At 46.0% G+C, this 13,020-nt stretch overlaps 3 protein-coding genes across 3 annotated transcripts; 2 read left to right on the forward strand and 1 right to left on the reverse strand.

Moving 5' to 3' along the window:
- Positions 1 to 313: 313 nt before the first annotated feature.
- Positions 314 to 5,686, forward strand: LOC101765477 (potassium transporter 1). Its single transcript, XM_004975423.3, has 10 exons — positions 314 to 498; positions 2,225 to 2,431; positions 2,548 to 2,770; positions 2,881 to 3,129; positions 3,232 to 3,282; positions 3,376 to 3,636; positions 3,730 to 3,782; positions 3,925 to 4,039; positions 4,132 to 4,386; positions 4,475 to 5,686. The coding sequence occupies exons 2-10, from the start codon at positions 2,309 to 2,311 to the stop codon at positions 5,467 to 5,469; spliced, it is 2,325 nt and encodes a 774-aa protein (XP_004975480.1). The 5' UTR covers positions 314 to 498; positions 2,225 to 2,308; the 3' UTR covers positions 5,470 to 5,686.
- Positions 5,687 to 5,977: 291 nt separating this feature from the next.
- LOC101781558 (glutamate--tRNA ligase, cytoplasmic) lies at positions 5,978 to 6,854 on the forward strand. The gene is made up of 2 exons (XM_004977909.1): positions 5,978 to 6,382; positions 6,471 to 6,854. The coding sequence occupies exons 1-2, from the start codon at positions 5,978 to 5,980 to the stop codon at positions 6,852 to 6,854; spliced, it is 789 nt and encodes a 262-aa protein (XP_004977966.1).
- Positions 6,855 to 7,489: 635 nt separating this feature from the next.
- Positions 7,490 to 8,228, reverse strand: LOC101781965 (inositol-tetrakisphosphate 1-kinase 1-like). The gene has a single exon (XM_004977910.2). The coding sequence runs from the start codon at positions 8,093 to 8,095 to the stop codon at positions 7,490 to 7,492; it is 606 nt and encodes a 201-aa protein (XP_004977967.2). The 5' UTR covers positions 8,096 to 8,228.
- Between the last annotated feature and the right edge of the window lie 4,792 nt (positions 8,229 to 13,020).

Here is a 13,020-nt window from a genome sequence, read left to right on the forward strand (position 1 = left end):
CAATGGTAGTCATAGGACTAGTAACATTTTGGTTTGCGTCAATCATTGCACGGATGAAAAGAGAAGTCTTTGGCGGCCAAAGACTAGGAAGGAAGCCTCCCTCCGTTTATATCTGTAAAAGTCTGCAACTCGCTCTTTCTCCGTATACCGCCACCGCGCCCAATAATACACCGCGCTGCATTATTCACGTTTCTTTATGGTTTTTTTTTTCCACTGAAGTCTGGAGAGAGTCTCCTCCGCTGCCCAGCCGTGTGCCTTCCCTCGCTCGGTAAGGTTTGGCTCTTTCCCAAGCTCTTTCCTCTTCTATTTAAAGAAACCTCCGGCCTCCTGCGCAATAGGCCTCTCGTATCACAGCTTCCTTCCCCAGCTCTGTCTGCTTCGTCCCCCTCCCTCCTCGGCAGCTCGCCGGCCAGGGCCGGCCGCCGGCTGCGGGATCAACCTCGGCGGCATCGCCGGGCATCGTCTTCTGCCTCGACTAGGCATTCTCCGGCCAGCCAGGTAATCATCTTTGTTGCCATGCCGGTGCCATCTTCCCCCTCCTCCCTCCAAAGATCTCATACACAACCCTTGCTCTGGTTTCATCATTTGTTTTCTTCAGAAATGGCATGACCGAGTCTGGTTTTGTTTGCTTCATTTTTTTTTGTTTCTGGAGAAAGATTGCTATGTACAGAAGAGTTCTTTCTCTTTTCTGAATCTCCGACACCCTAGTCACCTCACTAACAAATTAAAGAAGATTACTCGCTTTGGGGACACTGTGGGTGTGTGAGCAGAGTGATCCTTAATCTCTTTCTTCTCTGTAGAAATTTCTGCCAGTCTCTAGTAAAAGGGTTGGTTGTCATGACTCATGTGTTTTCACCCTGAGTGCTCAGGCCCACGTGTCAGCAGGTGTGGAAGGCTGGGGCTTGGGAGGTCAAGGGCACGCCCAATGACGTTAGTTCACCGTCTGATTAGCCCTTAAACTAATGGAAAATCTCGCTATCCCCTCGGCCTCCGGAATCAAGTGAGGACGGTGTCCACGACCCAAGGGGATCTGCGGAAAAAAAAACTGTTAGAACTAAGATCGCATCATGTGACTCCTAATTAAACTATATGCGCATCAGTTGCACTCATAGGAGTCAGTATCTCTATGATTTGGATGTCAAGTGTATGTGATTATACTATTGGAATGAGCGTCTTCTCCGTTAACTTTTCTTTTTCGCCTAAGTTTCTGTCCATGAAGTATATTCATGCAAGCAATTTAATTTGTTGACTATTTTCAAGAATGAAGTGGGTTCATTCCAGCTTGGTCACTCCATCATCAGCCTGGCTTAATTGTGTTTTTTTTTTGCTTCAATAAAAATCACAAGCAGTCTGTTTGCATGCTAGGAATAGGAAACCTGCTGTGCACAACAAACTGTGACTTTAGGGCCCGTTTGGTATCCTGCAAAAGGTCGAGCCAGGCTCCCAAGATGATTGGTTGCTGAGCCTGGCTCGCGTGGTGCAGGCTGCTTTGGAGCCCTGCATCCCTAGCTTAGCCTGTCTCAGATGATGCAAAGATACCCATCAAACCTGGCTCGCGGGATACGAAATCCATCCATGTTTCTCCGGAGCCTGGCTCAAACGAGGCTGGTCCAGCGCAGCCAGGACGCGACGATGCGAGCTACGATGCTTTATCCGGGAAACCAATCGCGCCCTTAGCGACTGACGGCTGGAGCCTACTAGCATGGACCCCACATGTCAGTTTGCAAATCTCTTGCTAGGAAAAAATAGAGCTCGTGCAAAAAAGGAAAGCTTGCGCAATTTGTATACTCTAAGTTTACATGCTAGCATAGCATTCATATCCTGATCTGGCTGTGCTGTCATTTTTCTGGTATCTCCCATCTGGATACAGCAACAATAATGGTAGAATTGATCTCATATCGATTACTATGGCACTCATAATTTGTTCTATTAATGATACGTTGATACTAGGATACTCCTGCAATCTCAAGCCAGAGTCACTATGAATAGGACAAATTTTTTTTTTTTACCTGGTGCCGGCACCGGCCGGTAGCCGATGAATCTTGGAGAGCTTTAAATTACTCCCATCAATCCATTGCTTAGCAGCAAAGGAGCCTGGCTTGTTTCTTGTTCACCTTTAAAGCTTCGACCTCGGTTGACCACCCAGCCTCTTCTTGTGAATGTACACCAAGTGTTACTTCGTTTTCACATCACCACCTGAACTCTTGGGAATTGGAGGATGCAGGTATCAACTGGCGCGGTTTAGAGCTTGATACTCCCAAGACCCCAGCGCATTAAAGAAGGCCTCCGAGGTGTTCGGAGATCCGAAATGTCGCTCGAGGTCGAGAACCCTGGGGGCGGTGAGTCGGCCAACCGGCTCAGCCTCAAGCGCCATGACTCGCTCTTCGGCGATGCGGAGAAGGTCTCTCATGGCAAGTACCATGGCTCCGAGGTATGTTCCTCTTGCAACCTGCTGGTCATGAATGTTATGGAAATGTTCTACACTTTTGCCTGCCAAGTGCCATGGAACAGTAAGCCTGACTGAAGTTTACCTTGTGGGTGACGCAGGGGAGCTGGGCCCGGACGCTGCATCTTGCCTTCCAGAGCGTCGGCATCATCTATGGCGACATCGGGACGTCGCCGCTCTATGTCTACTCCAGCACCTTCCCTGACGGCATCAAGTACAACGACGACCTGCTGGGCGTCTTGTCGCTCATCATCTACACCCTCATCATCATTCCCATGCTCAAATACGTCTTCATCGTGCTGTATGCAAACGACAATGGAGATGGTAAGCTCATAACTCTAAATCTGAAATTTGTGCATGAAAAGTTGGAAGTACTTGCTGCACGCCTACTGTTTTTCTGCTATTCATTGATCAACAACACTGTGCTGTTCTAGGTGGCACGTTTGCACTTTACTCGCTGATATCACGGTACGCGAAGATCAGGATGATCCCCAACCAGCAAGCAGAGGATGCCATGGTGTCCAACTACAGCATAGAAGCGCCAAACTCACAGCTGAGGAGGGCACAGTGGTTCAAGCAGAAGCTTGAGTCCAGCATGGTAGCCAAGATTGTGCTCTTCACCCTCACAATCCTTGGCACATCCATGGTGATGGGCGATGGAACCTTGACACCAGCAATATCTGGTAAGGGAAACATCCAACAGAGAGTTGATCAGTATGATCATATTGTAACCTTTTTGCATAATAATGTATACTAATGTGTTCTTGTTCATGGATGTTCTGCAGTGCTCTCTGCAGTGAGCGGGATCAGAGAAAAAGCACCAAACTTGACTCAGAGTAAGTTAAAAGAAGAACTGCGATGATCAACGATCAATTGTTACCTGCTTGTGTATTTCACATCTAACGCTTCGGTTGTCGTTCTTGGTACAGCGGAAGTTGTCTGGATCTCTGTGGCAATTCTGTTCATGCTCTTCTCAGTCCAGCGTTTCGGTACTGACAAAGTCGGGTACACCTTCGCTCCTGTCATCTCGGTGTGGTTCCTTCTGATAGCTGGCATCGGACTGTACAACCTCGTTGTCCACGACATCGGTGTTTTGCGGGCCTTCAATCCATGGTACATTGTACAATACTTCAAAAGGAATGGGAAGGATGGATGGGTTTCACTTGGTGGCGTTATCTTGTGTGTCACAGGTAACATCTTTGGACGAAATAAATACAACTGAAACTGAAAGTGATTCACTGTCCTTTAGACCTGTAATCTGAATATACTGTATTTTGCAACAGGCACTGAAGGTATGTTTGCCGACCTAGGACACTTCAACATCAGGGCTGTTCAGGTAATGTCCAAAATGCATATATGTTCCATCACTTCATGGTTTTATAGCTCTCAACTCTGCATCTAATTCTCAAAAGTTGGAATGTGTCCCTGAGGTCTAGAACAGAAGCATCTTACAGTGGTTTCTGTATTTTCTCTTGTAGATCAGCTTCAGCGGTATCTTGTTCCCGTCAGTGACGCTATGTTACATCGGGCAGGCCGCATACCTGAGGAAATTTCCAGAGAACGTTGGGGACACCTTCTATAGATCCATCCCAGGTACCAAAAGAATTTAGGCTGCAGCTTTGGTTCTTGGAAAAAACTTGCTATAAACACATCACAAATAAAACTGACTCTCTTTGCTGGTGCAGGACCTTTGTTCTGGCCAACCTTCGTCGTCGCAATTCTTGCTGCTATTATTGCAAGCCAAGCTATGCTCTCTGGTGCATTTGCTATCCTTTCCAAGGCACTGTCACTCGGTTGTCTTCCCAGGGTCCAAGTGATCCACACCTCTAAGAAGTACGAGGGGCAGGTGTACATTCCTGAGGTGAACTTCATGATGGGACTGGCGAGCATCATAGTCACAATTGCCTTCAGAACTACCACCAGCATCGGCAATGCTTATGGTAAGCAAGCAACTAGCGAATGATGAAACCTCTGTTTTTGAGACAAACAGAACAAAAGATCATCTGATCTGATTTTGGTGATGTGCAGGGATCTGTGTCGTGACCACATTCTCCATCACCACCCATCTGGTGACGGTCGTGATGCTCCTCATATGGAAGAAGCACATCATCTTCGTTCTTCTGTTCTACGTTGTGTTCACTTGCACAGAACTGATCTACCTCTCCTCCATACTGTCCAAGTTCATCCAGGGTGGGTACCTCCCGTTCTGCTTTGCGCTGGTCCTGATGACTCTGATGGCGACATGGCACTACGTTCATGTCAAGAGATACTGGTATGAGCTTGACCACATTGTGCCCACAAACCAAATGACGACTCTGCTCGAGAAGAACGATGTGCAGCGGATCCCAGGGGTGGGACTCCTGTACACAGAGCTCGTCCAGGGCATCCCGCCAGTGTTCCCTCGGCTGATCAAGAAGATACCATCCGTGCACTCCATCTTTCTGTTCATGTCGATCAAGCACCTGCCGATCTCACATGTGGTGCCGGCAGAGAGGTTCCTCTTCCGGCAGGTTGGCCCGAGGGAGCACCGGATGTTCCGGTGCGTGGCAAGGTACGGGTACAGCGACTCGCTGGAGGAGCCCAAGGAGTTTGCAGGGTTCCTCGTGGACAGGCTGAAGATGTTCATCCAGGAAGAAATTGCTTTCGCTCAGAATGACGCAGAGAATGAAGACCACACTGAGGTTCCAGATGCACCGACCAGGCCAAGGCGGTCCACAAACTCTGTGGTGCACAGCGAGGAGGCGATCGAACCGCGGGTGAGCAGCAACTCTGGGAGGATCACTGTCCATGCGAATCAAACCATCGAGGAGGAGAAACAACTGATTGACAGAGAGGTGGAGCGAGGGGTGGTGTACCTGATGGGAGAGGCCACTGTGTCAGCAGGGCCCAAGTCATCAATCTTGAAGAAGGTAGTTGTCAACTACATCTACACATTCTTGAGGAAGAACTTGACGGAGGGGCACAAGGCATTGTCCATTCCGAAAGATCAGCTGCTCAAAGTTGGAATCACATATGAAATATAGGACTTTTAGGAAAGTATGAGGAGTGCTTAACCAAGCCTTTCTTGGCGTGTGTGATTTCAAAGGCAAAGTGCCGCCGTTGGTCTAATAAAAGGCATGTACGAGTGGGCTTCTTCTTGTTTTACTTTTGGTAAACATGTGAGGTGTGAGGTTTCTTTTTGTTCTCTGTACACATGTTTGCCAGTTGGCTGATTGATAAATGAATCTTTTTGTTCTCCCACATGTTTGTTGCAGATTTTAATGACACCTCACACCTCTAAATTGTCCTATAATTTCTACAGGTGTTTCCTCCTGTTTGTTGGAAGGAAGTTGAGTCAAATGAGATGTCTAAATAGTAAATACATTTTTCCTGGAATTTTGATGCACGAAAAATATATATGAAAAAATATATATGGATGGTGTTGAATCAAGGTGCAGAAATAGTACTGTTGAGGAAAATCTCTCATTATGGAAAGAGATGGTTAATGGGACTGAAAGGGGTATTCAGTGCTGTGTGCGGGGCAAACTCGACATGCAGGATCCTAACAAGTCGCTCAGGGATCCTGTTTACTACCGCTGTAATACTGATCCTCACCATCGTGTTAGTTCAAAGTACAGGGTCTATCCAACATATGACTTTGCTTGCCCATTTGTTGATGCATTCGAGGGAGTGACGCATGCTCTTCGTTCCAGTGAATACCATGACCGGAATGCACAATATTATCGAATTCTTCAAGATATGGAGTTGAGGAGAGTAGAAATTTATGAATTCAGAAGATTGAATATGGTTTACACTCCTCTCAGCAAGCGGAAGCTTCTTTGGTTTGTACAAAATAAGAAGGTTGAGGATGGGACCGATCCACGTTTTCCCACTGTTCAAGGCATTGTCCGTCGTGGCTTGAAGGTTGAGGCATTGACACAATTTATACTCCAACAGGTACACCTATGTGCTAATGCGATCATGCTTTATGTTGGTATTTCCCGCGAGTTTATTCCTCATTCCATATCCATTTTGTTTGTTGAAGGGTGCTTCAAAAAATCTGAATCTGATGGAGTGGGATAAACTGTGGACAATCAACAAGAAGCTAATCGATCCAGCGTGCGCAAGGCATACTGCTGTGCTGAAAGATCAGCGCGTGATATTTACTCTTACCAATGGTCCAGAGAAGCCATTTGTTCGAATTTTACCAAGGCATAAGAAATGTGAGGCTGCTGGAAAGAAGGCTACAACCTTTGCTAACAGAATTTGGCTAGATTATGCTGATGCATCAGCCATTAGCAAGGGTGAGGAAGTAACCCTAATGGACTGGGGGAATGCTATCATTAAAGAGATCAAGATGGAGAATGGAGTGATTACTGAACTAGTTGGAGAGCTACATCTTGAGGGCTCTGTAAGACAACAAAATTGAAGACCACATGGCTAGCAGATATAGAGGAGCTCGCCCCCCTTTCGTTGGTGGAATTCGATTATCTCATCAGCAAGAAAAAGGTAAGTTCTCTGTTTGGTTCAACCATTGCTTATGTCTATACTAGTGCTGTGTTGTTTTTTTTCCTTGAATGACGCAGGAGATCTGCGTGTCATTTCATTAAGATAGGCTGTGTTGCTTATACCATTTTGTGTCCTTGTGATGATCAGTTTGGTTCAAAAGGTTGATAAAATAGAAATAACATATTAACATGTTATTGTGTGATTCGTGTAAAGAAAACTAAGCTGCACTGAATCAAATTGCACAACGATTTTCATGGCATATAGGGCACGTTTGGTTTACTACCAACGCCAGCCGAACCAAATTTTTGGCTTGCCCTTGCAAATTGGCGCGTGTTTGGTTAAGCACCCATGATTGGCGTGCCAATGCTTGCCAACGCAAAATACACACAACAGCATGGCGCGAACACTCGCCAACTATTTGGCTGCCAACAGCAGCAGATAGTAGGGACGTGGCATTAGGATAGTGGCTACACGGAGCCCAATAACAGTAGGTTAGCAATATTTAAGTGCTAATCTAACTACTAATCCATTTCCATATATATACAAAACAAGATGTCACTTGACCTGGGAGAAGGAGACGGATCCCTCGGCGGATGCGTCGTCCTCGGGGGACACGTCAGGCAGGCTGCGGCGCTTGACGCAGGTGACGTGGCCGCCACCGACGTAGACCTTGAAGATGACGCCGCCGTGGTTGACGAACTCCTGGAGCACGAGCGGCGGGCGGAGCTTGCCGAGGCCCTCGCGGTGGTAGACGAGGGACATCTTGTGGGACTTGGCGGTGCCGTCGGCGATGAGGGTCTGGGTGATGAGCGGGAAGCGGAGCGCGGCGAGGAGGCTGGAGTCGGCGAGCGCGGCAGCGTCGTAGACGACGATCTGGCTAGGGATGCCAAAGGTGCGATCCTTGTCGGCGGCGCGGTCGAGGTCGGAGACGACATGGAGCATGGAGATGCGGTTGTGGAGGCGGTCGATGGCGTGGGGCGGGTCGACGACAGGCATGGCCGGGTGGCGCGCGGCGAAGGCCTCGAGCTGGGCACGCCAGTCGTCGCCGTAGAGCTTGTGGATGAGGAGGTGGAAGGGGCCCTGCTCCGCCAGGGGCCGCAACGCATCCACGGGGACGAGGTCCATGCCCCGCGCCGCAAGTCTCCTGGATGCTGGAGGCATCGATGCTGAGGCGGCCGTTGTCGTCGAAGTCGCCGAGCTGCAGCACCTCCGCGGGTGGCTTGACAAGGAGCCCCACGGTCGAGATGAGCGAGGAGATGAGGAACAGCATGGGAAAGGGTAGTGTGCAAGAGGAAGGCAGGGCAATATTGTCATTTCTCATGTAACGTGTTAAAGTTTAACAAATTATCCAAACATCTCAAGATGCTAAAGTTTAACACTCCATTTGAGGGTGTTAAACTTTAACACCCTGTTAAACTTTAACACCCCCTTCCCAAACAGGACCTATATTGCATTGCAAAACATAATAATAACATGTGGGGTCCACATGTCCTAGAAGTTGAATGGGTTTGGCTACATTTGGCAAGGTTACAATCGAAACAACGTCGCCAACGTTTTGGCAATGCCCACGATTTGGTCATGACCAAAATTTGGCAAGGTAAGATGGAGGCATAAATCAAACATGCCCATAATCTTCTAGATAATCAGCAAAACAGTCACTTAATTCGTGCTTAATTTTGGTGTGCTGCTTCAAGACAATCTATGTTGCCTCCTTAGAATGGACATTGGAGATTGAGGTGAATGTCATGCCTGCCTCTAGATTAAAGACTTACGGTACTTGTCCACTTTGGATGACGTATTAAGTTTTAAATTAAAGATTTCTTGTTTGCTGACAAATTAATGTTGAGATATACTGTTGGTGTCATTTAACAGCTGGAGGAGGATGAAGACTTCCTCGACAATCTCAACCCTTGCACTCGGCGAGAGACCCCCAGCCCTCGGAGACGCAAACATGAGGAACCTCAAGCATGGAGAGGTCATACAGCTCGAGAGGAAAGGCTACTACAGGTGTGACGCCCCTTTTATCAGGTCATCGAAACCGGTGGTCCTGTTTGCGATCCCAGATGGTCGACAGCAGGCCTCGCTGAACTAGGCAGCGTGCCACCGAGGGCTCATGGAATTCCTTAATGTAAGGCTTGGCAATCAATATTGTGGTATATACTGTGATTAGGCTTAGATTTTGTTCACTGCTAGATGGCCAGGCCCATCCTGCCAACCGAGTGGCACGGGCATTTTGGTTTTGGTTGATACTTACATCAGTTTGAAGATGCTGGTACTTCTATAGCAATACTGTTTGCATCCTACGCTTAGTCGCTTACGCCTTTACTGTTTGATTATAGTTGCGTCGGCTGTTTTTATCTCTTCCCCAATAGTTAATTGGCTTAATCTATCGTGGCCTGCTATTGTACGTTGTGATAGCAATTACAAATGTTCATCCCAAGGTAAGTAGCATGGCTGAGTTGGTGTTTCTGTGTTTGCTCGTGGGATTCCTGTTGAAGATGTTTCTCCCAGAAACATTGGTACAGGCTTCAAATGCGATAGGCAAGTGCCTGCAGTTCGTGTTTCACTTACTTCGTGGTCTTCTCGAGGCTTGCCTGCAGTTCGTGTTTCACTTACTTCGTGGTCTTCTCAAGGCTTGTTTGTTTGAGCTTCTTAGCGAATTTCTCGTGCAGTTTCCGAAAAGCTAGAAGTCTAGAAAGCTTAGTTCATATGGAAAAAGTAGAAAGCTCAGTTTTACGAGCTTAAAAGCTAGTAACAGCTTTCAGAAAAGCTTAGCGGCAAATTACACTTGTAAGCTCAAAACCATGATCCACTTGTAGTGTAGCGGCAAATTACATGGGCAGTGAACGAGGCCAAGTCATCATCAAATCTGTTTAGTTAGGTTAAGTTCAATTATTTACGGATCAAATGGGAGTATCATCTGCGCGTGCTATGAACCTGGTAACTAGTAAAGTTTGCAAATAATAAGCTGGCGTTGTTGTCGTTTTGTTTAAAGACAACTCGACGATAGCACGTTTAAGGTGAGCCTCTGGTTACAAAATTTCAGTCACTTCCTATGTTATTTACAAACAGGGCAGAAAATTTCAAACAAACATATTATTTCAAAAAAAAAAGAGAAAATTTCAAACATCAGATCCAAATGCAACTTCTTGAGACATACTCCATGCAACGACTGAAATTTTTGGATAGACCAAACAACCACTTCGAAAGTGAGCTAAACAACTGAAATTTTCTCCTCAATAGTTTAGCCTTTTATAAGGTTTTCTCCTGTTCACATTTTTATAAGGTTTGGAATGACATGGATTTCATGTGCACGGAGTATGTCACTAAATATGCCGCTCTTTGATTCCTGCGTGAAAACGTACGCTGTGTAGGGTGAGCGTTCCTGCTTTCGCTTTCGGTTGCAAAGGAAGGAATGAAGGAGGTTTGTGGGTGAGTTTGGTTTGGATTCAAACATTTTTATTTGACATGATTGCGCTCGTTCCATTGAAGCACATCTTCCAATCAATCTGGCTCCTGGGCCCTGCCAAAGGATTAGCAGGTTTTAAATCAAAATGTCACACTATTTGGTCAACAAATTAAGCGAAGGCAAAACTAAACGTTCTCTTAATGTGATGTTCTTAATATGCTGGCCTCAGAATTGCAGAATAGCAGCATTGCCACTGGGGGCCAATCAGTCCCGAAAGATGGTATTTTTGATGAGTTTTTCATCACCGGCCAACATGTGCAACGAACGATTCAATCTGATCCAATCTAAAAACAACAAAAACAACAGAAAAAAAACAAGGTAATCTCTTTAGGAAAGAGCCACACAGGAACTGAATGCAGAACCTGATTCACAAAAACGAAAGCTTTTCAGGACTTCTAGGTTGCGTAGCATGGACATCAGAATTGCAGATTTGGCAGCATGGCTCGTACCGAGCCAATCAGCCCCGAAAGATGGTGTGTTTTGGTTGCGTTTTTCATCATAGTCCAACCAGCCAGATCGCCGCTCAAACTGGGACAGCAAAACAGGGGAAGAAATCAAATCATCGCCAAAAAGAAAAAAAAAGAAGGAAACACGAGGAGGAAATCGGAGAATCGAGCTTCGGAGTCACGCAAATAATAAAATGAACAGCTGCTACTGCAGCGAATTAAGCTTCGGATGCATCTAATCACATCGGCGGCGGCGGAAACCCTAGACGGCCGTGGTATGCATTATGCTGTGATGAGAGGCCATGGCATGGAGGCAGTTTGTTTATAGGGGGTGGGATCTGGTACTCGACGTTGGATTAGCATCGTACGGCTGCGTAGGGAAGGCGTGGAAAGGACTTGTCTCCTGGTAGGCCCAGAGGGCCAATTTCGGCCCATGGATAATGGTAACCAAAACGAGAATATTTGCCGCTCAAAAAGGGAAAAAAAAGAGCACGTTTAATACGAGCTACGAATTCAGCTAGCTACATTTACCTGCCATATTCTGCCCCGTGTAATAGATCACAAGATGCTAATCCAATACATAGGATTAGTGGTATGATTATTTTGCAGTTAAACTCCCTCACCTGCCAGCCACTTTTGATGCAGCACTTTTTCCATGATATGCAAAAGTGGTCGGCGGGTGGGGGGCTTAACTACAAAATAATCCCACTACTAACTCTATCCATTAGATTAGCATCTTATAATTTTGATTCATAGTTTTCAAAGTTGTATGGGATAGATGGTTTGCACTAGATACGTTCCCTTCCGTTTCTATCGTAGTACGATGTTCATTTCACCAGTTGTCTTGGTTAATTGCTTCTATTTTTTCCCCATGAATAGATAATTTCCCCTGATTTCCAGAATGTTAAATATTCCCTCCATCCTAAATTACTATTTATTTTACTTTTTTAGTCAAAAGCATCTAAATATATATTATGTTTAGATACGTAGCAAAATTTATGTATCTAGAAAAGTTTAAAATAAATAGTATTTTGGCACTGAGAGAGTACGTACTATCTCCGTGTTTGAATGCATATGACGTTCAGGACAATTAAAATGATTTTTCTCTGAATAGATGGTTGCCTCCAGTTTTTGGAATGTTAAGCGTACATGTATTGTCTTCATCCTTGAATATATATGGTGCTTAGGGCAAGCAAAATGAACTAATTTGTTTCACATATTCTAGAATAGATGAAATATGAGCCATAGACAAATTGATAAGCATTTATACAGATTTTGGTGTATACACCATAGCTGCATCTACTCCGCTCATTTCAAATTATAGGTTGTTTTAGCTTTTCTAGGTTCATAGATTCTTGTACGCAACTAGACATACACTATATGTAGGTGCATACAAGCATCTATGCACTTAGAAAAGTCAAAACGATCTGTAATTTAGGACGGACGGAGTACCTTAGGGGGTGATTGGTTCCCCGCATGGCAGGCGAACCAGGCTCTCGTGATGCAGCCTTGGGTGATTGGTTGCCTGCGCTAGCTAGTGAGCCTGTCCCGTGGATGCAAAAGGACTCCTCGAGCCTAGCTCCCGAGATGCAATAAAAATCCTCGTTTCCTCAAAGCCACGCTCGCGCGGTGCAGCGGTGAGTACTTGGGAGGTGTGCATAGACAAAAAAAAGAAGCTGGGGCACTGGTTAACCAAGTAACCAATCAAGTTCTTTAACTAGCCTAGCTCGGTAGAGATTTCAACCAATCAGATACCAGTTGCATGGGAGAGCCTGGCTGCCGGGATCCTGCATGCGTGATACGAGCTAGGCTGCGCCGATCCTGAAACCAATAAAACCCTTACATGCTTCAACATGAGAGAACTCAAGTAGAAGGGAAGTTTTTACTCCGGGTATTTGTGTACAAATCTAATCACTGAGTTAAATTAAACTAGCTCCAAGGTCCAAGCAGCAGAACAAAGGAAGCCACCATCCCATGATGGTTGATGCGTCGGCATAAGTATTGACGCGTTGGATTATGCGTCATATATGTAGAAAAAAAAAGCTATCGACGAAATGAGCAGAATATACCAAGGTACAAGGAACCATTGACCTGCAGCAAAAGACAAAACTAAGTCCCCATCATGCATCCGTACGTACGGATGCAATGCACATTGTACCACCAAGTACCAA

Source organism: Setaria italica, chromosome VII (assembly GCF_000263155.2).
Source record: "Setaria italica strain Yugu1 chromosome VII, Setaria_italica_v2.0, whole genome shotgun sequence".
NCBI classification, from domain to species: Eukaryota; Viridiplantae; Streptophyta; class Magnoliopsida; order Poales; family Poaceae; genus Setaria; species Setaria italica.